The sequence below is a fragment of the Erythrolamprus reginae genome, chromosome 1 (genome assembly GCF_031021105.1).
Source record: "Erythrolamprus reginae isolate rEryReg1 chromosome 1, rEryReg1.hap1, whole genome shotgun sequence".
In the NCBI taxonomy this organism is placed as follows: domain Eukaryota; kingdom Metazoa; phylum Chordata; class Lepidosauria; order Squamata; family Dipsadidae; genus Erythrolamprus; species Erythrolamprus reginae.
In genome coordinates, this window is record NC_091950.1 from 11,497,448 (window position 1) to 11,523,280 (window position 25,833).

General features: G+C 44.7%; 1 protein-coding gene across 4 annotated transcripts in view; it reads left to right on the plus strand.

Annotated features, from left to right (window-relative positions):
- UHRF1 (ubiquitin like with PHD and ring finger domains 1) overlaps positions 1-25,833 on the plus strand; it is a 53,747-nt gene that overhangs the window by 20,775 nt on the left and 7,139 nt on the right. For all 4 annotated transcript variants that reach the window (XM_070744421.1, XM_070744396.1, XM_070744405.1 and 1 more), the window contains exons 3-15: positions 3,207-3,470; positions 6,480-6,652; positions 8,457-8,672; positions 10,350-10,459; positions 11,160-11,346; positions 14,661-14,784; positions 16,149-16,256; positions 16,411-16,515; positions 18,166-18,272; positions 20,862-21,024; positions 22,196-22,333; positions 22,429-22,531; positions 25,467-25,624. In XM_070744421.1, coding sequence (XP_070600522.1) covers positions 3,207-3,470; positions 6,480-6,652; positions 8,457-8,672; positions 10,350-10,459; positions 11,160-11,346; positions 14,661-14,784; positions 16,149-16,256; positions 16,411-16,515; positions 18,166-18,272; positions 20,862-21,024; positions 22,196-22,333; positions 22,429-22,531; positions 25,467-25,624 — 1,956 coding nt within the window. The remainder of the gene's footprint in view (positions 1-3,206; positions 3,471-6,479; positions 6,653-8,456; positions 8,673-10,349; positions 10,460-11,159; positions 11,347-14,660; positions 14,785-16,148; positions 16,257-16,410; positions 16,516-18,165; positions 18,273-20,861; positions 21,025-22,195; positions 22,334-22,428; positions 22,532-25,466; positions 25,625-25,833) is intronic.

Here is a 25,833-nt window from a genome sequence, read left to right on the forward strand (position 1 = left end):
AACTGTCTATCTTTCAGATTCTGGGCAGCGTACAACATAATAAAATCAATATTAAACATTGTAAACCCATTAAAAAATACATTCATCCTTAATGGCCGGGATACAGTGGTAATGAACTGTGCTCTGCCCCAGGCCTGCTGGCAAAGCCAAGTTTTAACGGCCTACCAGAAGGCCAGTAGGCGGGGGCAACACAGACCTCGGGGCAGCTGGTTCCATAGAGATGGAGGTACCACAGAGAAAGCCCATCCCTGCAGTCTCACCAGCTGAAAATGGTCGACGAGACACAGAAGGTCAACCCTGTGGGCCCTTATCAGTTGCTGGGAGCTATTTAGCAGGAGGCGGTCCCAAAGATAGTTTGGCCTTAAACCAGGTAGGGCTTTATAGGTGATTACCTTCAATTGCACCCAGAGACTGATTAGAAGCCAGTGCAGCTCTCGGAGAGTTGGTGTAATGTGGGTGTACCTCGGTGCATTTACAACAGCTCACACAGCTGCATTCTGGATCAATTGTCCTCTCCTAATGTTTTTCAAGAGTAGCCCCACGTAGAGCACATTACAATAATCGAGTCGTGAGGTGATAAGGGCATGAGTGACTGTGACTAAACACTCCTGGTCCAAGTAGAGGCGCAACTGGTGCATTAGGTGAACCCGTGCAAAAGTCCCCCTAGCCACAGCTGAGAGATGTTTTCCTAACCTCAGCTGAGGACACCCAGATTGCGGACCCGCTCTGAGGGGATTAATATTGCAGCCCCCACCCCCCGTGTCACGGATGGACAGATGGTGCAGTCCTTCGGACGTAATACCCACAACCACTCAGTCTGGTTGGGGTTGAGCCGGTGGTCTCCCATCTAGACCCTGAAAGCCTCCAGGAACCAGCACATTGCATCAACCGCTTCACTGAATTGGCAGTTCCATCAGACTCAGAAGAAAAGCATGAAACAGTTGCAGTGTGAATGCAGAAATGTCAATGATTTATAGAAAACAAAAATGCAAACTAATCCTGGTGTCTTTGGCAGAACTTTGTTTTTTTAGACTTGTCTTTTGCAAAGTGCAGGGAAGAATGCTCGTTCTTGTGAAAGGGCTTACACTTTCTGTTCAGCCACATTGCCTTTGGATTCTATGCCACTTGTCAACCCTGAACTGGTGGCTGCTGGCTTCTTGTTGTCCTTAGCCAGAACTCCCAGGGCCGGTATGATGCAGCCGAGTGGCTCTTGTTTGTGTAATGATTATTGTTTTTTATTAACAGGATAAAGATACCAGTTTTTGCCATCTATGTGCTGTTAATATATAGGTAACCCTCCACTTTACAGTAGTTCACTTACTGACCGTTCAAAAGTACAATGGCACCAAAAAAAGTGAATTATGACCATTTTTCAATTATGACATTTCCAGCATTCCCGTAATCATGTGATCAAAATTTCAGATGCTTGGGAACTGATCCGCATTTAGGATTGTTGCAACTTTATAGCAAAGTCAATGGGGAAGCTAGATTCGCTTAGCAACCTGGACACTAACTTATCAACTGCAGTGATTCACTTAACAACTGAGGCAAGGAAGGTCATAAAATGAGGCAAAGCTCATTTAACAAACGTCTCACTTAACAGCAGAAATTTTGGGCTCAGTTGTGCTTGTAAGTTGAGGACTACCTGTAGATAATCTGAACAATTGGGTCATTGTTTCAGAAATATTTCTTTCCTTCATGCTTGCAACAATGGCTGAGCTTCTAGTGTATTTCCCTGGAAACATTCTTTCCAGGGAAGTAAAGTAGAAGCTCAGCCATTGTTGAAAGCATGAAGGAAAGAAATATTTCTGATATTACGGGATGGATTTGCCTTGGAAATAGCTCATGATGAACTGTTTAATAAAGTTGAGCATCAGGCCCACAGGAGATATTTTGTACATTTTGTATAAAGTCACAAAATGTTTTATGACAGGTTTAGTTGATTAAATAGTTCATCCAATTTCAGTCCTATGAGGAATCATGAGTCCAAGATTTTGGATACATTCTGTAAGTTAGCCCATTTCAGATACCTCAATTCAAAAATTACTGCCCTATAACGCACCATTTTGTCCAGTTAAATATAGAGTTTTTGAAGTATATAGATAGACAATAAGGTTTGTTTGTCTTGCAACACAAATACATTTTGAGAAACACTTCAACCCACAAACTATGCAGATAGTTTGCTCTGCAGATATTCACATAATACTATAATGAAAGCTGCCAGACTTACCACAAATATGACCTCATTGCTCCAAATTCACAACTAATAATGCTATGTAGGAGATTATTAGATTGGATTGGGAAGCCAGGATATGCTGTCGTTAGGCAGATTTCATCTACGCAGCTAGTAGAAGTAGGTATATTTTTCAATATATATTGGCTGCCCAACTCCAACTGACTCAAAGAGCTCCATGCATGGAACAGCCAGTCTTTGAGTGGTTCGGACCCTATACCTTAATCAGAGATAAATCAGAGCTCTTGATCTGGGCCAAAGAAGTTTAGGAGTGAGAACCAGGGGCAAACCTCTCCCCCTCAAATATTGTCAGTTATGAGGAAGCAGGGGAGGAAAGTTATGAGGAAGCAGAGGAGCAACATGAGAAAACATTATTTTACTGAAAGAGTAGTAGATGCTTGGAACAAACTTCCAGCAGACGTGGTTGGTAAATCCACAGTAACTGAATTTAAACATTCCTGGGATAAACATAGATCCATCCTAAGATAAAATACAGGAAATAGTATAAGGGCAGACTAGATGGATCATGAGGTCTTTTTCTGCTGTCAGTCTTCTATGTTTCTATGAAAGGGTGTGGAAAGATTTCATGTACGTTGGAGCTGAGCTAGGGCAACGGCTCGCCTGCCAGCAGATATGGCTCCATGTGTCGCCTGTGGGATCCGCGCCATAGGTTTGCCATCACTGCCTTATACCATCCTGGTCAAATGTTTATCCAGTCTATTCTTGAAAACCTCCACGGATGGAGCACCCATGTGTCCGGAAGTAAGCTGTTTAATTGATTAATATTGATGTTATTCCTCTTGGAAATGTAGGTCACTATTCTGCTCTACTTGATGGCTCTCCAAGGTTTCCAATGAGTATTTCCTGTGTGGAATACTTGGTCCTTCAGTTTGAAACTTTCTGCCATGTGAACTTGGCATTTCTGTTAACTGTTGCTTGCCTTTTGTGACTCTGATTTTCTCTCAACCTACAGATGGAAGATGGCCACTCCCTCTTTGACTACAGTGTGAATTTGAACGACATCGTCCAGCTGTTAGTGAGACAAAGCGCCACTCTCCCGCCCCTGGCGAATAAGGAGAAAGACTCTGAACTTTCGGACACGGACTCTGGCTGCTGTTCAGGCCAAAGCGAATCGGACAAAAGCTCCAACAATGGGGAAGGAGCCGTGGAAATGGAGGCACAGTGCAGTAGTGCCATTGGGACGGACTTGGTGGATCCCGGCTTTGGATTCTATAAGGTGCGGCTGCTTTAGATGGAAGGTTGAGATGCAAAGACCTTTTGAAGCAGAAGAGCAGCCTGTATTCTTAAGCTCTTGGGAAACTGCACAAAGAATTAGCATGTTTGTATAATATATTAAGGAAGGATTAGTCTTAGTCATTGTAGGCATTCCGACAATGAATGCCTCACTGGTGGTAGAGCAAGCCATGGTTTGCCAGTTTCTCATTTGTCTGAAATCCTGGCAAACGTGACACCCCTGCAGGATCTAATGCAGATAGTCCTTGACTTCATGGTGACCCTTTGACGTTAAAATGGCCCTGAAGGTTGTGACTTTCACACTAATGACCTTTGCAGCAACCCCATGGTCGCGTGATCAGAATTAGCAGTTGACTCATTTAGAACAGAATAGTTGGGAAGGGACCTTGGAATTCTTCTAGTCCAACCTCCTGCTTAGGCAGGAAACCTTTATTATTATTATTATTATTATTATTATTATTATTATTTATTAGATTTGTATGCCGCCCCTCTCCGTAGACTCGGGGCGGCTCACAACGCAATAAAAACAGTTCATGACAAATCTAATAATTTACAATTTAAAATATTTTAAAAACCCCATTATTAAGCATACATACATACAAACATACCATACATAAATTGTATAGGCCGGGGGAGATATCTCAGTTCCCCCATGCCTGACAACAAAGGTGGGTTTTGAGGAGTTTACGAAAGGCGAGGGTAGTGGCAGTTCTAATCTCTGGGGGGAGCTGGTTCCAGAGAGTCGGGGCCACCACAGAGAAGGCTCTTCCCCTGGGGCCCGCCAACCGACATTGTTTAGTTGATGGGACCCAGAGAAGGTCCACTCTGTGGGACCTAATCAGTCGCTGGGATTCAGAAACCTTCCACCACTTTAGACAAATGATTATCCAGTCTTTTCTTTAAAACTTCCAGTGTTGGAGCAATCACATCTGTTTATGATGGTTGCAATGTCCCAGGATCACATGATCTCCTTTTGCAAACTCCCCAGCTGGTTTCTGACAAACAAAGTTAGTGGGGAAAGCCAGGTTCACTAATAAGCGGATGATTCACTTAACGTCTGATTGATAATGTGATTTGTTTAACAACTCTGGCAAGAAAGGTTGTAAAATGCACTTATTCGCTGTCTTGCTTAGCAGTGGAAAGTTTGGGCTCAGTTGTGGTCCCAGGTCAAGGACTATCTGTACTTCCTCCTTATCCACCGTGAGGGGTACTGAGAGGCCTGTTCTCCATCGCTAGTGCGATCTCTGGGGAAGGAGAGCTGGCCATTCTATTTCCTGGCCTGCCTGCAGGTCAGATGTTTCTCCTAGAAGCCGGTGCCATTTGGGGAGCAGTTGCAATTGATTGTAACCTCTCTGAAATTGGTGCCTTTTTCTAAGGTGCAGCCACATTGTAGCAAGGTTGCATAATGCAACAGCTATTTCCAGAAGATGATGTATAATGCCCAAAAGGTAAGGGCCCAGTTGGTGATGGGGAGGAGAGTGTGGGACTCAGTGTTGTGAGCAGCAGGCTCAGGTTCTGAGGATACCCAGTGGGGTGGGAAAGGCCTACGTGGGCCCACGGGGTCTGGCTAAAAGACCTGCAAGGTGCCTTCCAGTTCTGTGATCCCATTAAGGTGCCCTTGGGTGGAGGAGGCCCGCAACAGGCCACGTGCCATCTGTGGAATTGCTGCAGTGCCCCCCTCAGACCATTCCCGACACCCTCTCTTGATGCTACATCAGGGAGAGCAGAGATGAGCATCTTTAAACAAGGCAATTACTGTGCAATCGGCCTTGTTTAATGACCGTCGTGACATGGGAAGGAACCATTATGGTCATCAGCTCAGCATAAATAGAGCAAGTAGCATCCTGATCAAAGAGAGATGCTAAATTCTTATGCCAATCTTTTTCTTTTGAACAAAACAAAACTCCCTTTTGTGCACTAATTGTGATGGAGAACTGGACGGCCGTGTGAGGAATCTTGCCCATTTTAAATTTGGAGCTCAGTTGTGGTCATTCGTTGAGGACTTTCTGTATATAAAACCTGTATTCACATCAATCTGAACATACTGATCCATGTTTGGATATGTCAAGCCCAAGAATACCATAGCTGATTTAAAGCAACAATTTTAAGGCTGCAAAGTTAAAATGGATGCAAATGCAGACCCTCTGAGTCTTCGGAGAGGAGCGGCATACAAATCTAATTAATAATAATAATAATTTCCAAAATGCAGCACTTTATAAGCCATCGTCAAATATTTAGCAACCAACCCTGAGCAGTAATAAAACATTTTCATAATTACTGGTACCTAGCCTAAAGATAAGAGGCTAAATTTGGTTTTTTTTCCCCAGACCCTTAAAATAGAGGTAGACTAATATATAGACCAGTGATGGCCAACCTTTTCTGCACCAAGCTGCTCTTCTGGGTTTGGGCGTGCAAAGACCAGCTGGCTGGCACACATGTGAATGCCGGAACCCGGAAGAGCAGCTGGAGACGGTGCATGTGCCTGCAGGGCTCTGCCTGCCACCTCTGGTACATATGCCATAGAGTTGCCAACAAGGATATTGGCAGTCCTTCACTTACAACAGATCATTTAGTGACTGTTCAAAGTTACATCACTGAAAAAAGTGATTTATGACTGTTTACAGACGTTATTGCATCCCCAGGGTCACATGATCAAAAATCAGATGCCTGGCAATTAGGGTAACCTACGGTCATGTGATCATCTTTTGCACCCTTCTAACAAAGCTTAATGGGGAAGTCAGATTCACAAAATGACTGTTACTAATTTAACCACTGGGGTGATTCACTTAATAAAAGTAGCAAGAAAAGTGGTAAATGGGGCAAAGACTCACTTCTCATTTAACATAAATTTTGGGCTCAATTGTGGTTGTAAGTTGCGGGCTGCCTGCATATAAAAGCTGTATTCAGACGAAAGTGGGATTTTTGAAGACTTGACTTTTGTATCATTAGCTAATTAAAAATCAGTGTTTTCCTTTGGGGTCTTCTGGTTTAGATTAACGAATTGGTAGATGCTCGGGACACGAGCATGGGAGCCTGGTTCGAAGCGCATGTTGTGAAAGTGACCCGGAAAGGAAACTCGGCAAGCAAGGCGAGCGAAAGTGACGAAGAGTCCAATTTGGAAGAAGTCGATCCCAATGACATTATGTATCACGTGAAATACGACGAGTGAGTATCTGAGGTTTATTTTATTTTTTTTCCTAGTGTCTCTGGAGTGGCAGCATTTATTGAAAAGGCAGGTCTACTTTTGAAAATGGTGTGGATGTTGCAGAAAGTATTTGGATCTAGATTCATCCAGGTTTCTAGAGTCCCATCTGGCATTAAAAATATCTCCATTGGTCAATTTCAAAAGGTGACTCGACTTGGAATATTTGTATTTGTATTTATTAGATTTGTATGCCGCCCCTCTCTGAAGACTCGGGGCAGCTAACAATATAAAAAGACAATGTAAACAAATCCAATATTAAAACAATCTTAAAAACCCCAATTTAAAGAACCACTCATATATACAAGCGTACTATGTATAAATTCTATAAGCCTAGGGGGAAGGGAAAATTTCAATTACCCCATGCCTGACGACAGAGGTGGGTTTTAAGGAGTTTGTGAAAGGCAAGGAGGGTGGGGGCAACTCTGATATCTGGGGGGAGCTTGGAATAGCTTACATCCTGCAACAATATCTTCCAACAAATCCACATCTGCCTGTCCCAAGTCCTTGATAGGTAGATAGAAGTTGCTTATGACCGATAAAGCCCTTCATGGCACCGGACCAGATTATTTCCGGGACCGCCTTCTGCTGCACGAATCCCAGCGACCAGTTAGGTCCCACAGAGTGGGCCTTCTCTGGGTCCCGTCAACTAAACAATGTCGTTTGGTGGGACCCAGGGGAAGAGCCTTCTCTGTGGCGGCCCCGGCCATTTGGAACCAACTCCCCCCGGAGATTAGAACTGCCCCTACCCTTCCTGCCTTCCGTAAACTCCTTAAAACCCACCTTTGTCGTCAGGCATGGGGGAACTGAAACATCTCCCCCGGGCACGTTTAATTTATGCATGGTATGTCTGTGTGTGTGACTGTTAGCATATGGGGTTTTTTAAATATTTAAATATTTTAAATTTGTCTGATTGCTTATGATTTGTTTTTTACATGTTGTGAGCCGCCCCGAGTCTTCGGAGAGGGACGGCATACAAATCTAAGTAATAAATAAATAAATAAATAAGAGCCTTCTCTGTGATGGCCCCGGCCCTCTGGAACCAACTCCCCCCAGAGATTAGAATTGCCCCCACCCTCCTTGCCTTTCGTAAGCTTTTTAAAACCCACCTCTGCCGCCAGGCATGGGGGAACTGAGATATTCTTTTCCTCTAGGCCTTTACAATTTTATGCATGGTATGTTTGTATGTATGTTTGGTTTTATAAATAAGGGTTTTTAGTTGTTTCAGTATTGGATTGTTACATGCTGTTTTTATTATTGTTAGCCGCCCTGATTCTGCGGAGAGGGGCAGCATACAAATCCAATGAATAAATAAATGCCAAATTCAGTCTGAACATTCTGGCTGATTTTGATGAACAATAGATAGTCCTTGACTTACAACAGTTCGTGACCATTCAAAGTTAGAATAGCTGAGGAAAAAATGACTTATGACTGTTGCGGTGTCCCCATGGTCACGTGACCAAAATCCAGGCAGGTGGCAACTGACTCATATTTATGACTTGCAGCCTCCCAGCGTCCTTTTTGCGACTTCCTGACAGGCAAAATTCATGGGGAAGCCAGATTCACTCACAACAATTGTCTCGCTAACACAACAACTGCGGTGATTCACTTCACAGCTGTGGCAAGAGAAAAATCCTAAAATGGGGCAGAATTCACTTAACAACTGAAACCTTGGGCTCAATTGTGTTTGTAAGTCAAGGACTACCTGTGATTATTTGGGAAAGATGGAACTGCTTATCTTATTTGAATTCCTTCTCCCCGAAAAAGCTATCCAGAGAACGGTGTCATCCAGTTGACTTCCAGGAATGTCCGTGCTCGTGCCAGGACAGTTTTAAAATGGGAAGAGGTAGAAACCGGAGATGTCGTCATGTTGAATTATAATCCCGATGATCCGAAAGAGAGGGGCTTCTGGTACGACGCAGAGATCCTTCAGAAGCGGGAAACGAGGACTTACAAAGAATTATATGCCAAGATCGTTCTTGGGTAAGTGAGCTATCTTGGAAGCTGCAGGCCAGGGCGTCCAAACAAACCATTATTCTGTGGTTCATCCAACTATGTGTTTCCTTTTATTCCTTTTATTGCTTTTAAAATAATGAGAAAAGGGGGGGAAACCTGTAAAAGATCATTTTGATAGAAATGCATCCATTACACCCTCCACCTAGATTATTGTGCTTATATTGTCCTTAGTTCCTAGGTCTGCACTACTCATTGTTCCCATCAACCATCACCTCCCATAAATGATTGTATGATTAACTATTGCTTGTATCTTTAACAATTTAAATTGACTGGTTCCTAATATGATTTAATTGCTTGTATGTACTTGTACTATCATTGAGTATTGTATCTTATAATTCTTGACGTATCTTTTCTTTTATGTATACTGAGAGCACATGCACCAATCTTTGTGTGTCCAATCACACTTGGCCAATGAAATTCTATTCTAATGTAGTCTATTGAGATAAGATAAGTAGGCCCCCTACTCCCTTTGAGTTCCATAAGGGCCTGAAAATTGGCTCTGCCGATTGGCCTGGGGTCCCAATGGGGACTCTCATTCTGGAGGTGGTTTAGTATAGCTCTCCCCAACCTTTACAGCTTGGCAGCCTGGCAGGGGGAACTGGCCCATTACTCACGTAAGGCTCCTGAACAGGCTGTAGCCCAGTAGTGGGCTGTGGCCTGGGGGACCCCTGGTTTAATAGACTGAGAAGATGGATTTACATGCTGTTTTTTATTGTTGTTAGCTGCCCTGAGTCTACGGAGAGGGGCGGCATACAAATCCGATTAACTAAAACTAAACTAAAAGATCCAACATTCACCTTGTTCATACATTTTACCCAGTTTTTAGTTTTTTGTTTAATCTTAATATTTTTTATAATTATAATAATAATAATAATAATAATAATTGTATGCCGCCCTCTCCAAAGACTTGGGGGGGCTCACTCGGGGCGGTTCCTGTTTTTATGATATTGTAAGCTGCTTAGGCTCACTCGACAATGAAATGGGCTACAGTGTTCCCTCGGTTTTCGCGGGTTCAAACTTCGCGAATAGCCTATACCACGGTTTTTCAAAAAATATTAATTAAAAAATACTTCGCGGTTTTTTTCCTATACCACGGTTTTTCCCACCCGATGATGTCATACGTCATCGGCAAACTAATAATTTTTGCAAATAAATAACAAAAAAATAATGATTGTTAATAAATAATTATGTTTATAAATATCAGGATCACTAAGTGTCTTATTCAATGGTGAGTACCAGTAATAATTGTGAGTAAATGGTTGTTAAAGGAATGGGAAATGGTAATTTAGGGGTTTAAAGTGTTAAGGGATGGGTTGTGATACTGTCCATAGCCAAAAATGGTGTATTTACGGTACTTCCGCATCTCTACTTTGCGGAAATTCGACTTTAGCGGGCGGTCTTGGAACGCATCCCCCGCGGAAATCGAGGGAACACTGTATAACTAAATACCATGCATCCATACATTATCAAAAAGGAAACAAGCAATCCAGAAATGTTCTCTCTCAGAAGTCAAAAGGGAAGGATTGCCATGTATATCCAAAATAGCATTAATATTTGTGGGATTGGTAGGAAGGAATTCTGCTGGGAGAAAGCACCATTGTTGCGGCCTCTCTTACTCAGCTTGTTCCAATCCCTGTTTTGTAGGGACGGTGGAGATATCTTGACCGATTGCCGAATTGCTCTGGTGGACGAGATTTACAAGATCGAAGAACCAGGCTGTGCTGTTCCTTTGACTGCAGAAAGTCCCATGAAAAGTGAGTTGCCTTCAAATTGACTGGTCCTGCTTTGCGAGGGTAATAGTTTTAGCTGCAGATGTATTCATGTCGGGTAGGTCAGGACAAAATTATCTTTGGTCCTCAATGGATGGAAGCTACCTGCCAAAATTAATTTAAGTATTCAAATCTCACCTTCATTATCTTTTTTTATAAATAATTCAAGGCAGGAAACATACATAATATTCTGACCTCCTTCTATTATCTCCATAACAACAATCCGGTCAGGGGAGCTGAGAGAGAGGGACTGGTCCAAAGGCAGAAAGCCAGCTTTCATGGCTAAGTGGGACTAGAACTCATTGTCGTTTGGTAAAATCGAGCCAAAGTCACCTAGCTGCTTTTCATGGCTAAGGCAAAATTAGAATTCATTATCTCATGATTGGGCCAAAGTCCACCTAGCCAGCTGTAGTTCCTAAGGCAAGCTTAAAACTCACCACCTCCCATTTCTATCCTGGTGCCTTAGTCACTAGACATCACACCTAATAAACGTTAATAAATTATTTTTCTGAGGGGAAAAACCCCACTCTTTAAAAATACCATCTGAGAGTGTCATCACCATAATTAATGCTAGTGAATGTCATAATATGGATTCGGAACCCACGTCCTTTTTGACCTTCTGTCCTTTGGCTGTTTTTTCTGAGCGGCTTTATATGTGTGTTTGTGTGCTTTTCTTAAACTTTAGGACAAAGTGGACCCGTGTGCAAGCATTGTAAAGACAACCCGAGCAAAACCTGCCGGATGTGTGCCTGCCACATATGCGGTGGGAAACAAGACCCTGAAAAGCAGCTCATGTGTGATGAGTGTGACATGGCTTTCCACATTTATTGTCTTGACCCCCCTCTTAGCAGGATACCCGACGATGAGGACTGGTAAGTCAAAATGAATCCCTGTGAGCAATGTCTTTCAACTCTGGCACCTTCAAGATGTCTGGACTTCAAACTCCCAGAATTCTCCAGCCAGCCATGCTTCAGGTATATGCTGGGAATTGAAGTTCACACATCTTAATTGTGAGCCTCCTGGTGTTTGGTACAGGGTGGGCGAGACTACACAGGTCATTCTTGACTGACAAGCGTAACTGAGCCTGGAATTATGGCTGTACGTTGTGCTGATAATTAAGTGGGTCACCATCTTTGCACCTGATTTTGTGATCTTGGTTGTAGCAAATGTTAAGCGAACGTTCAAAGGTTTAAATGTCCATCGTCTCCAATGGACTTTTCAAAATTAGAAATGGAAGTAAAAGCTTGCGTATTTATTTATAGTTTTAGTTGATACAATTTTCATCTTTCATGACCCTCTAGAATTACCCTAAGGAGGGCTTGCCAATAAATTTCATAAACAACCTGATTGAAGGATGCTAAAAATAGCCAAAACATGAGCTAATTGTCAAGTGCCCGGAATACAGTGTTCCCTCGATTTTCGCGGGGGATGCGTTCCGAGACCGCCTGCGAAAGTCGAATTTCCGCAAAGTAGAGATGCAGAAGTAAATACACCATTTTTGGCAACCCATCCCTTAACACTTTAAACCCCTAAATTACCATTTCCCATTCCCTTAACAACCCTTTACTCACCATTATTACTGGTACTCACCATTGAATAAGACACTTAGTGATCCTGATACAGTAATACCTCATGATACGAACTTAATTGGTGCAAGGAGGAGGTTCGTAAGACGAAAGGTTCGTAAGACGAAACATTGTTTCCCATAGAAAACAATGTAAAGTCAATTAATCCGTGCAACAACAAAAAAACCCCGCAAAAAACCGCTGCCGCCCGGCTGTCACCTTTTAAAACAGCCTGGGGGCTTTGGCGTTGGGAGGCTGCTGAGAAGCCCCCCGGCTGTTTTAAAAGGTGACAGCCGGGCGGCGGGGCTTCTCAGCGAAAGTTCGGGTTTGGGAGGCTGCTTTGAGGAGGCGGGGAAGCCTCCTGCAGCAGCTGCCACAGCCGCCGGCTTCCCCGCCGCTCGCCCGCCGAGGATGCTGACCTGCTGCCTCGCGGGGAAGCCGGGCAAGAGCGATCTTCTGCCGGCCATGGGCAAGCGGCGGGGAGTCGCCCATGGCCGGCAGAAGATCGCTCTTGCCCGGCTTCCCCGCGAGGCAGCAGGTCAGCAAGAGCGATCTTCTGCCGGCCATGGGCGACTCCCCGCCGCTCGCCCATGGCCGGCAGAAGATCGCTCTTGCCCGGCTTCCCCGCGAGGCTTCCCCCATCCTCGCCCGCCGCCCGCCCGCCCAGAATGCTGAGCTGATGCCTCGCGGGGAAGCCGGGCAAGAGCGATCTTCTGCCGGCCATGGGCGAGCGGCGGGGAGTCGCCCATGGCCGGCAGAAGATCACTCTTGCCTGGCTTCACCGCGAGGCATCAGGTCAGCAAGAGCGATCTTCTGCTGGCCATGGGTGACTCCCCGCCGCTCGCATTGGGGTGGGGGGGCTGTCAGGACACCCCCCCACCCCAGCACTTTGCATCCCGCCGGCTAAGAGCAATCGGGCAGCAGCTTCTGCCGGACACGGGTAATGAGCGGGACAGAGAAGCGGGGAGAATCAGGAGGCTCCTTTGGCAGCTGGAGGCTGCCTGGCTTTGTGTTTTTGGCTGGGGGAGGAAGCAGTAGGACCTTCCTAACTCCCTTCCCCCCAGCCAAAACCCCAAAGCCTGTTTGCTGCCACATGATTTAGCCAGGACAGGAGCGAAGTGACGTGGAGGAATGGGGAGCTGAAACCGGGCGGTTTCAGCTTTCCATCCCTTCACGTCACTTCGCCGCTAAATCGTGTGGCAGCAAACATGCTTTGGGGGTTTGGCTGGGGGGGAGGGAGTTAGGAAGGTCCTACTTCTTCTCCCCCCCAGCCAAATCCCCAAAGCATGTTTGCTGCCACACGATTTAGCGGCGAAGTGACGTGAAGGGATAGAAAGCTGAAACCGCCCGGTTTCAGCTCCCCATTCCTCCACGTCACTTCGCTCCTGTCCTGGCTAAATCGTGTGGCAGCAAACAGGCTTTGGGGTTTTGGCTGGGGGGGAGAAGTAGGACTTTCCAGCAGATGCCGAACGCGGAAGTTCGGGTTTGTTCGGCTTCGGGAGGCTGCTGGGAAGCCGCACAGCTGTTTTAAAAGGTGACAGCCGGGCGGCGGGACTTCCCAGCACAACCCCGAAGTTCGGCACAAGTTCGGGGTTCGGGGGGGTGCTGGCAAGCCCCCCAGGCCGGCTGCGACCTTTTAAAACAGTCGCGCCGCTTCCCATCTGTCTCCTGAAGCCGAACGCGGAAGTTCGGCTTTGCTGTTCGGCTTCAGGAGACAGATGGGAAGCGGCGCGGCTCTTTTAAAAGGTCGCAGCCGGCCTGGGGGGCTTGCCAGCACCCCCCCGAACCCCGAACTTGTGCCGAACTTCAGGGTTCGGGGGGGTGCTGGGAAGCCCCGCCGCCCGGCTGTCACCTTTTTAAACAGCTGCGCGGCTTCCCAGCAGTCTCCGAACACCAGTTCGTAACTCAAAAAAAGTTCGTAAGAAGAGGCAAAAATTTTCTGAACCCCGGGTTTTTTATCATGAGTTGTTCGTAAGACAAGGGGTTCGTATCTTGAGGTATCAGTGTATTTATAATTATAATTATTAACAATAATTTTTTTTTTTGCAATAACAATGCTGATTGGCCGAGATTTCGGCCAATTAGCAATGGCAGACTAAAGTTTGGCAATGACGTATGATGTCATCAGGCGGGAAAAAACGTGGTATGGAAAAAAAAACATGAAGTATTTTTTAATTAATATTTTTTGAAAAAACGTGGTATAGGCTATTCGCAAGATCCGCAAAAATCAAGGGAACACTGTACAATCCCATAACCTGGGGAGGATGGCCATCAGGATCTAGGCTGGATGTACCTGTTTTGGGGCCCATCATAAGTACGAATGGTTGCTAAGCAATTGGCCATAAATCAGGGACTACCCATGTACCCTGTTTTAAATAACTAAGTAAATAAAATAGCAATGTTTTTTTTTCTGAAATGAAACCAGTTGTATTTATGGTGAATTAAGGTGGATTTTCTTCAAGACGTAGTCTTGTTTGGCACCATTTAGGGAGTCTTGGAAAGCTGTAACTTGCTACATCTGCACCATTTGAAATTGAGGAAGTAGCTTTTAATATGTGTCTCTCTACTATTGCAGATAAAAACAAAAACGAATGCCTCCTCTCCTTTTTTTTAATGTTTAGGTATTGTCCCGAATGCCGAATTGACGTGAATGAGGTAGTTTTGGCTGGTGAGAAGCTGAAAGAAAGCAAAAAGAAATCTAAGATGGCATCTGCTAACTCGTCATCTCAGCGGGATTGGGGCAAGGTAACTGGAACCTCGTTATGCTTGTTTGTTGCAGGCTAAAAGATGCCCTTCATATGGCTCAGCCAGCACAAAATATACTGCATGCCTTTAATGCATTAAAATGCTAGGAAGCTTTTGGAGAGGAGCAGGAATTGCTGGGTGCAGAGATTAAGACGCTAGACTAAAAAGTGAGAGATTGCAAGTTCGTCCCACCAAGCAGGAAGAGGGAGTTTATGATCCCGCTGTATAGAATGCTGGTGAGACCACATTTGGAGTACTGTGTCCAGTTCTGGAGACCTCACCTACAAAAAGATATTGACAAAATTGAACGGGTCCAAAGACGGGCTACAAGAATGGTGGAAAGTCTTAAGCATAAAACGTATCAGGAAAGACTTCATGGACTCAATCTGTATAGTCTGGAGGACAGAAGGAAAAGGGGGGACATGATCGAAACATTTAAATATATTAAGGGGTTAAATAAGGTCCAGGAGGGAAGTGTTTTTAATAGGAAAGTGAACACAAGAACAAGGGGACACAATCTGAAGTTAGTTGGGGGAAAGATCAAAAGCAACATGAGAAAATATTATTTCACTGAAAGAGTAGTAGATCCTTGGAACAAACTTCCAGCAGAGGTGGTAGATAAATCCACAGTAACTGAATTTAAACATGCCTGGGATAAACATATATCCATTGTAAGATAAAATACAGGAAATAGTATAAGGGCAGACTAGATGGACCATGAGGTCTTTTTCTGCTGTCAGACTTCTATGTTTCTATTTTAGCCATGAAAGCCAGCTGGGCAGGCTTTGAACAGTTGCTCTCTTAGGCCAATCCAACTCAGGATTGTTGCTGTGGAGGGGGAAATAGGAGGAGGAGGGTATATTGGATATGTTCACTACCTTGATGAGTTAATTGTAAAACTAATTAAGGTGGGATACAAATAATGAGAATAGCTAATCAGAGCAATTTTATAAACTGTGTGCAGTTTTATTGGCAGCACATTAACTGATTAAGACAATTTATAGGTTGCCAGCCTCACTGATACGGCAACTCTGAGTAGCTGGCAGACATTTACAAGAAAAAAACCCTAAATATAAAACACATTAGAACTAAAAATTATATTAAAAAACTGAAGCCAAGGGGGCGGGTGGTACGGAGGTCAGTCTGTTTGCTGGCTTCAATGTTCCACCAAAGACTGCAGCTGGGAGGCCTGGTGGGTTAATTCTGGTTATTTTAATGGTTATTTTAAGCAATGGGGTGCTTTATTAGAAGTTTGGAAAAAGTTCAGGTAGGCTTTAGCTAATTCTTGATTCAACTGTTTGGAATATATCCATGGGTTGCTTGTGTTGATCATGTTTAACATTTGCCCCCTCTCCCCCTTTAAGGGCATGGCATGCGTGGGACGCACAAGGGAATGCACCATTGTGCCATCAAACCATTATGGGCCCATCCCTGGAGTTCCAGTGGGGACCATGTGGAAATTCCGAGTCCAGGTGAGAGGCTGTGTTGAGAATGTACAGTAGAAATGTTCTTCAGATTTCTAAAATGAAAAGGGTGGATGGGAATCGCTCTTCCTTTATTCATGTAATTATGAAAATAACTGACAGCCTCACGTGCTAAAGCTTTGACCTGTGACCTTGCCTTCAGGTGAGCGAGTCGGGTGTCCACCGGCCTCACGTTGCTGGGATTCATGGCCGGAGTACTGACGGAGCCTATTCTTTGGTCCTGGCGGGCGGATACGAAGATGATGTAGTAAGTGACCTTATTATATCTCTAAGTGCTGTCCTGCTTTTTACCAGAAGTCCCAAGGCCATTGAGATATTTGTATTTCAGTTAAATTAGTTGAATTTAATTACTGAATTCCAACATTTAATAGTTAATTACAGAACTGAATGGTTTGTCTCTGAGCCATCTTGAAATTCCCCTACCTTAGATAACCCAAAATAACTTGGTTTTGTGATTTTCTTCCTTTTTTACCTCTTAAACTAGCAAGTGAAGCCATTTCCTTGGAGCTTCTGCTTAGTGTGCAGTCAAACTCTGAAATGGGTTTTTGGATTAAGAAAAACTGATTTAGTAACTAAAAGGCTAGAGTGGGCTCTGCATTCGTTGGAGTTAAATTGTCACGTGTCTGTTTTAGTATGAAGTTGAAGTAGAACGGACCCCTAGTTTACTGGGCTGAGCTCCAGTCATAACACACTCTGAGCAGTGAACATATATGACACACTCTTGGGATTAAAATAAATGTAAGAAATATAGAAGCAAAGCAGAATCCCTTAGGGTTTGGGTTACTTGCTTTAGGCGCAAGTTTGAAACAACTGTCCCTTGCGGACTCTGGACGGTCTACAACAAATAAAAACAATATGAAAAGAGTTAAAATCCCTGAACTGAAAGCATTCACACCTTCCTGGCTGGAGCTCGATGGTATAGCTCAATACACAGTGCCTGCTCTTGCTTGGTGAAATTCTGGGATCTGAAGACCACACATCTTAAAGGTTGTGGAGGTTGAGAAAGCTTAGTTAGCTCTGATTTGGGGGAGTGAGAGCAGAGGACTCTTCCAAAGTGGGAAGGGGCACTTTGGTTCCTTCAATTTTTTAAATTTGGTTTTCTTCAAATGAACAGTTGAAGCATAAAAGTTGGCATAAAGCCATTGACTGCAAGGAATATACAATATGTTCCATCTTTTTTTTTGTTTTATACATAAAACAGATCGTACTGGCCCTGAAATGTACACACTAGTGTACAAGCCAAAGGCTATTTATTTGTATTGATATGAAAAGAATAAATAATTTTATATACTTGTAATCCTCGAGTTATGAATATAGTTAAGCCTGGCAATTACAGTCATGTAAAACAGGCCACCTTGGACTTGATTTGATTACCTTTTTTGTAACAATTGTTCATCAAGCCAATGGTTTGGTACGGGCTTGTTTTTGCCAAAAACTGGACATAAAGGCCGGTTATAGGAAAACCACTGTAATTCTCATTCATGTGACCATGGGGTAGAGCAAATGAGCATAAATGTTGATTGGTTGCTGACTACTGAAAACGTGGTCATGGAACCTTGGGAAGGAACCAACACCAGAACTTTGAAACTGGGCCGTAAGCAGCTTTGGGGGTGTCCGTTGTAACTTGGAATCATTGGTAAGCAATTGATCTTAAGTCAAGGACTACATGTATTGATAAAGTTGCATTGTGGCAGAGCAAGAATTCAGAGTCAAAAGCTTCTTTGCAAATGTTCACATTTGGAAGAAGAGCAGTTTGCCAAGCAGATCATGAATTATTACAAGTTGGAGTCAGATTTCAGTATTTCTAAGTGCCACAATCAATTTATTCATGTGCTCGAATGACCAGCTTGAGGGGAATTTTTTCACCCGCGGATTGAACGATCTGAATACATTTCAGGATCATGGAAATTCTTTCACTTACACGGGGAGCGGAGGCCGTGACCTTTCGGGGAACAAGCGGACAGCTGAACAGTCTTGCGATCAAAAACTTACAAAAATGAACAGGTGAGAAGAAACCCCCAAAGAATCGTGCAAAAGACAGGGAGCGAATGAAGCTAAACATGTCTGATATCTCTGAGAGGTTTTTTAGAATTGCATTTATAATTCAGTGGATGCTTAGTGGCTTGTCTGCATCAGGGAGGGACTATAAAATTTTCATACCTTACTAACATGGACAGGGTGTTTATGCAGTTGATGTCCTCATGCAATTATCCTCACTTGTCCATATACCTGATACTGTGCTGGGTGGATAAAAATCGATTAAAAAAAAGGAATTTGTTTAAATTTTTATTAAATTTCTTTTAATAAAATGCTTTTGATGCTTTTGGAGTAGAAATCTATCTAAAGATAGCATTCTGTTTAAGATACATTAATAATTTAGTTTATTCAGCATGAAATGGAGCTCAGTTATATAGCATGAGTCTATATTCTGCCTTCTCCGGGTCGCGTCAACAAAACAAAACAATGTCGTTTGGCGGGGCCCAGGAGAAGAGCCTTCTCTGTGGCGGCCCCGGCCCTCTGGAACCAACTCCCCTCGGAGATTCGAATTGCCCCCACCCTCCTCGCCTTTTGTAAGCTCCTTAAAACCCACCTCTGCCGTCAGGCATGGGGGAACTGAGATGTTCATTCCCCCTAGGCCTTTACAATTTATGCATGGTATGTTTGTTTGTATGAATGTGTGGTTTTACAATAAGGGTTTTTTAGTTGTTTTAGTATTGGATTTACATGCTGTTTTTTATTACTGTTGTTAGCCGCCCTGAGTCTACGGAGAGGGGTGGCATACAAATCCAATAAATAATAAATTGTTGGTGAGTCAACAGCAAGCCAGAAGAGGATCCGCTGAGGGACAGAGATGACAGTCGCTCTTCAAAAATTAGGATTTAATCGAATTGATTTAAATCAAGCTTTTTTACTAACAATTTAAATCATGATTGACTTGATTTAAATCCACCCTGATACTGTACTATTACACACCTGCTTTGTATTACTGTGGAATCATGTATGGGCCTCAAATACCTAAGAAATCACATAAATGGAAAAAATTGCATATTGGCAAAACCTCTGCCAAAAGATAATTGTTCTTTATTCATGAATGTCCACCCAAGTAAGATACAGCTCTCCAATTAAACCCTGCAGCTGGATGGAAAGTAACAAAACAGCTGATAAGTTATGTATCTAATGCTTGTAAATGTTCAACTTAGCCGAAATATTTATCTCTCAACATTGACAAATTTTAAAACTAGTGGACGTGAATACCCCAGCCAGCCAGGGTGGCTGGGGAACGCTGGAAATTGAAGACCATATGTCTTAAAATTGCCAAGATTGAGGAACATTGATTTAGGATGTAACAATATCCATAAGTACATGCCGGTTGCCAGGCACCCATATTTTCATCAGAGTTTAAAGGGACCATGGAGGTCTTCTGGACCCATTCTCTGCAGAAGCAGTAAGCTCTACACCAGACAAAAGGTTATCTAAAATCTTCTTAAAAACTTCCACTGTTGGAGCATTCACAGCTTCTGGAGGCAAGCTGTTCCTCTGATTTATTATTATTATTATTATTATTATTATTATTATTATTATTATTATTATTAATTGGATTTGTATGCCGCCCCTCTCTGGAGATTCGGGGCGGCTAACAGCAATAATAAGACAGTGTACAGTAATAATCCAATACTAAAAATGATTAAAACCCCATTAATATAAAAAACCAAACAGACATACCATGCATAAAATTGTAAAGGCCTAGGGGGAAAGAGCATCTCAATTCCCCCATGCCTGGTGGCAGAGGTGGGTTTTAAGTAGCTTACGAAAGGCAAGGAGGGTGGGGGCAATTCTAATCTCTGGGGGGAGTTGGTTCCAGAGGGCCAGGGCCACCACAGAGAAGGCTCTTCCCCTGGGTCCCGCCAAGCGGCATTGTTTAGTTGACGGGACCCGGAGAAGACCCACTCTGTGGGACCTAACTGGTTGCTGGGATTCATGCAGCAGAAGGCGGTCCCTGAGATAATCTGGTCCAGTGCCATGAAGGGCTTTATAGGTCATAACCTAACTGTCAAAAAATTTCTCCTTAGTTCTAAGTTGCTTCTCTCCTTGGTTAGTTTCCACCCATTGCTTCTTGTTCTACCCTCAGGTGCTTTGGAGGATAGTTTGACTCCCTCTTCTTTGTGGCAACGCCTGAGATATTGGAAAGCTGCTATCGTGTCTCCCCTGGTCCTTCTTTATATTAAACTAGCCATGCCCAGTTCCTGCAACCGTTCTTCCTATGTTTGAGCCTCCGGTCCCCTAATCAACTTTGTTGCTCTTCTCTGCACTCTTTCTAGAGTCTCAACATCCTTTTTATATCATGACCCAAACTGGATGCAGTGTGTTCTTATCGAGGCATTACAATGTGATATTTTCACGTGATAATGCCACCTTATAACGTGACTTGGGAATGCTGGAGCGATTGATTGCTGGTTGTAAATCACTTTTTTCAAATGTTGTAACTCTGAATGGCTGCTAAATGAATAACTGTAAGTTGAGGACTACTTGTAGAAAGGAAAATCGGTGCCCAGGAAAGACCCTTCAACCCCTTTGTCTTTTCACGGTTGGCAGAGCTCTGGCCCTGAACTGCAGTGCGCCAATTGATGACAAAGAGGGTGCCGAAGCCAAGGACTGGCGGGATGGGAAACCAGTTCGAGTGGTGCGGAACATGAAGGGAGGCCGATACAGCAAATATGCCCCCAGAGAGGGGAACCGTTATGATGGAATCTATAAAGTAAGAATGGGTTGATTTGTAATTGGGGCTCCAAAGCTTGGGAAAGGGAGGCGTTGTGCCTGGCCTTTTTTATTTTATTTATTCTAATTTTATTTTATAAATAGCTAAGGTAGTATACACTCTTAATTCTCCTTCCTTCTCGTTTCCCAACAACAACAACTATCCTGTGAGGTGGACTGGGATGAGACAGAGGAGTGGCCCAAAACTATCCAGTTGGCTTTCATGTCTCAAGGCAGGATTAGAACTCAGTCTCTTGGTGATGGGCCCAAAGTCTCCTAGCCATTTTTCATGCCTCAAAGGGGATTAGAACTCACCACCTCTTGCTAATTGGCCCAAGATCATCAAGCAGGCTTCCATGCATAAGGCAGTCTAGAATTCACTGCCCCTTGTTTTCTAGCCTGGTACCTGTTCTCTCGGTCTCTCTGGTAGAATCCTCCCCAAAATTCACAGGTACAAATTTCACACACACACACGTTTGAAAATTCAACAATGTTCTTTATAATGAAAAGTCACTTAAACCAAGCCCTCTTGGTATAGCAAAGAGCACTCTTCTCCAAACAAACTGGTAATTTGTACAAGTCCCTTATCAGTTCTGAGATACTTAGCTTGCAGCTGTGAGACAATTCACAGTCCTTCTTTCACAAAGTGACACACACTTTGCTCTGGTTTAGTTTCAAAGTGGGGAAAAATCGGCACACAAAAGGTCAAAGTCAATAAAGCAGGCACAAAACACAACGATCAGATAATCCTCCACAATGGCCAAACCCACAGGCTGCTCTTTATAGCAGCCTCACTAATGACCACAGCCCCACCCAATCACAGGTGGCCTCATTTTCTTTGATAATAATCTCTCAGTTGTTGTTGCCTATGCATCGCTCTCCGCATGCGTGGCTGTATCATTAACTCTTGTTCTGAATCCAAGGAGGAGCTAGAGAATTGATCTCCTTCTGAGCTGTCTGCCACACTCTCCTCCTCACTGTCACTCATGTCTTCTTGGTCAGAGGAGCCTTCGTCATCAGATTCCACCAAGGGGGGGGGACAGGCCTGCAGCATGTGGATGTCTCCCCCACATCCACAGTCCTTTGGCCAGAGCTAACCACAACAGTACCTTAACCAGTGCACCAAACTGTCTTTATGGAATTGAAACCTTTTTCTCTGTTCCCTTTTAAAGGTAGTTAAATATTGGCCTGAAAAGGGGAAATCTGGCTTCCTGGTTTGGCGCTACCTGCTGAAGAGAGATGATGAGGAACCAGCCCCTTGGACCAGAGAAGGCAAAGAGAGGATGAAGAAACTGGGCCTGACCATGCAGGTATGACGGGAGGGGAGGGTCTTGTAAAAGGGCAGCGATGAGCATGACAGGCCGCGGTTATGTCACAACTGACTCTTTCATCACCTCTGCTTTAGTATCCCGAAGGGTACCTGGAAGCCGTTGCAAACAAAGATAAAGAAAACAGCAAGAAAATAGAAGAAGAATCCCCAGTTCAAGGGAAGAGGAAAAGGAAATCCGGTAAATTATCTTGTTGAGTTGCCCACGCATCTTTTAGAAAAGAATATTAATGATGATAATAATAATAATAATAATATATTAGATTCGTAAGCTTCCCCTTTCCGAAGACTCGGGGTGGCTCACAACAATAATAAAACAATGTTACAGTGGAACAAATCTAATATTAAAAGAGAAAAACACATATAAAACCCTATCATTTAAAACCAAAACACATACATACCAAACTGTTTAGGGTGACCCGCTCCCTTCTTAACCAGGGGGGAGTTGGGGAGCCCTTGCAGAGTAGTGCCGAGGAGTTTAACACGTTTTTCGCTGATAAAGTCGCTCAGATCCGGGCCGACCTCGACTCCAATTGTAAAACAGAGTCGACTGACAACGAGTCAGTCGAGGTGACTGGGGCACGTACTTGTCCACCTGTCTGGGAAGAGTTTGATCTGGTGACACCTGATGAAGTGGACAAGGCCATTGGAGCTGTGAGTTCCGCCACCTGTTTACTGGATCCGTGTCCCTCCTGGTTGGTCTCGGCCAGCAGGGAGGTGACACGGAGCTGGGCCCAGGAGATTACCAACGCTTCCTTGGGGAGGGGAGTTTTTCCATCACTCTATAAAGAAGCGCTTGTGCGCCCCCTCCTCAAGAAGCCTTCCCTGGACCCAGCAGTACTCAACAACTATCGTCCAGTCTCCAACCTTCCCTTCATGGGGAAGGTTGTCGAGAAGGTGGTGGCACTCCAGCTCCAGCGGTCCTTGGAAGAAGCCGATTATCTAGGTCCCCAGCAGTCGGGCTTCAGGCCCGGTTACAGCACAGAAACCGCTTTGGTCGCGTTGATGGATGATCTCTGGCGGGCCCGGGACAGGGGTTTATCCTCTGTCCTGGTGCTCCTCGATCTCTCAGCGGCTTTCGATACCATCGACCATGGTATCCTTCTGCACCGGTTGGAGGGGTTGGGGGTGGGAGGCACTGTGCTTCAGTGGTTCTCCTCCTACCTCTCTGGCCGGTCGCAGTCGGTGTTAGTGGGGGGTCAGAGGTCGACTCCGAGGTCTCTCCCTTGTGGGGTGCCTCAGGGGTCGGTCCTCTCCCCCTTGCTATTTAACATCTACATGAAACCGCTGGGTGAGATCATCCAAGGACATGGGGTGAGGTATCATCAATATGCCGATGATACCCAGCTTTACATCTCCACCCCATGCCCAGTCAACGAAGCGGTGGAAGTGATGTGCCGGTGCCTGGAGGCTGTTGGGGCCTGGATGGGTGTCAACAGACTCAAGCTCAACCCGGATAAGACGGAGTGGCTGTGGGTTTTGCCTCCCAAGGACAATCCCATCTGTCCGTCCATTACCCTGGGGGGGGAATCATTGACCCCCTCAGAGAGGGTCCGCAACTTGGGCGTCCTCCTCGATCCACAGCTCACATTAGAGAACCACCTTTCAGCTGTGGCGAGGGGGGCGTTTGCCCAGGTTCGCCTGGTGCACCAGTTGCGGCCCTATCTGGACCGGGACTCATTACTCACAGTCACTCATGCCCTCATCACCTCGAGGTTCGACTACTGTAATGCTCTCTACGTGGGGCTACCTTTGAAAAGTGTTCGGAAACTTCAGATCGTGCAGAATGCAGCTGCGAGAGCAGTCATGGGCTTACCCAGGTATGCCCATGTTTCTCCATCACTCCGCAGTCTGCATTGGCTGCCGATCAGTTTCCGGTCACAATTCAAAGTGTTGGTTATGACCTTTAAAGCCCTTCATGGCACTGGACCAGAATATCTCCGAGACCGCCTTCTGCCGCACGAATCCCAGCGACCGATTCGGTCCCACAGAGTGGGCCTCCTCCGGGTCCCGTCAACTAAACAATGCCGGTTGGCGGGCCCCAGGGGGAGAGCCTTCTCTGTGGCGGCACCGGCCCTCTGGAACCAACTCCCCCCGGAGATCAGAACTGCCCCTACTCTTCCTGCCTTCCGTAAACTCCTCAAAACCCACCTTTGCCGTCAGGCATGGGGAAACTAAACATCTCCCCTGGGCACGTTGAAGTTATATATGGTATGCCTGTATGTGTGTATGTTAGTATAGGGGATTTTCTTAAACTCATAATATTTTAATTAATTGGATTGTATTGGATTGTTTTTCACTTGTTGTGAGCCGCCCCGAGTCTTCGGAGAGGGGCGGCATACAAATCCAAATAATAAATAAAATAAATAAATAAAAGCCTGGGGAAGGTGTCTCAGTTCCCCCATGCCTGGCGGTATAGGTGGGTCTTGAGTAGCTTACGAAAGACAAGGAGGGTGGGGGCAGTTCTAATCTCCGGGGGGAGTTGATTCCAGAGGGCCGGGGCCGCCACAGAGAAGGCTCTTCCCCTGGGGCCTGCCAAACGACATTGTTTAGTCGACGGGACCCAGAGAAGGCCCACTCTGTGGGACCTTATTGGTCGCTGGGATTTGTGCGGTAGCAGGCGGTTCTGGAGGTAAAATAACAGATTTGGAAGGGACCTTGGAGGTCTTCTAGTCCAACCCCCTGCTTAAGCAGGTAACCCAACACCCCTTCAGACAAATGGTTATCCAACATCTTCTTAAAAACTTCCAGTGTTGGAGCATTCACAATTTTTGGAGGAAAGTGGTTTCATGGATTAATTGTTCTAACTGTCAAAAATTTCTCCTTAGTTCTAAGTTGCTTCTCTCCTTATTTAGTTTCCACCCACTGCTTCTTATTCTACCCTCAGGTGCTTTGAAGAATAGATTGACTCCCTCTTCTTTATGGCAACCCCTGAGATATTGGAAAGCTGCTATGATGTCCCCCCTGGTCCTTTTCATTAAACTAGCCATGCCCAGTTCCTGCAACCGTTCTTTATATGTTTTAGCCTCCAGTCCCCTAATCATCTTTGTCGCTCTCTCTGATGGAGGAATGAATGAATGAAGAAGTAAATCCTGTGTGGTTGTGTATTTTTCCAGGAAACGATTCGGACCTTTGTGCCTCTCCTTCCACTACCCCAAAGAAAACTAAAGTTGAAGTCTACAAACTCACTCCCCAGCAGAAGGCTCTTATCAAAGACGATGAAGCCAACGCCAAGTTGTGGAATGAAGCACTAGAAGCTCTTAAGGAAGGACCGGTATGTAGGGAGAGCATAACTGATGATGACGGGTTGTTTCTTGTGCTTGGCTTTGTAGAGGACCTGGTCTTTACAAGTGATGTGGAACGAAACGACGGAATCGTAGCAATGAGAGGAAATTATTTTGAAAGCATTGTTGCAAAAGCCCATCAGAGTCCAAATTGCCTATAAATGAATTTAACCACTCGCCCGGAGAAAACCAATGAAAT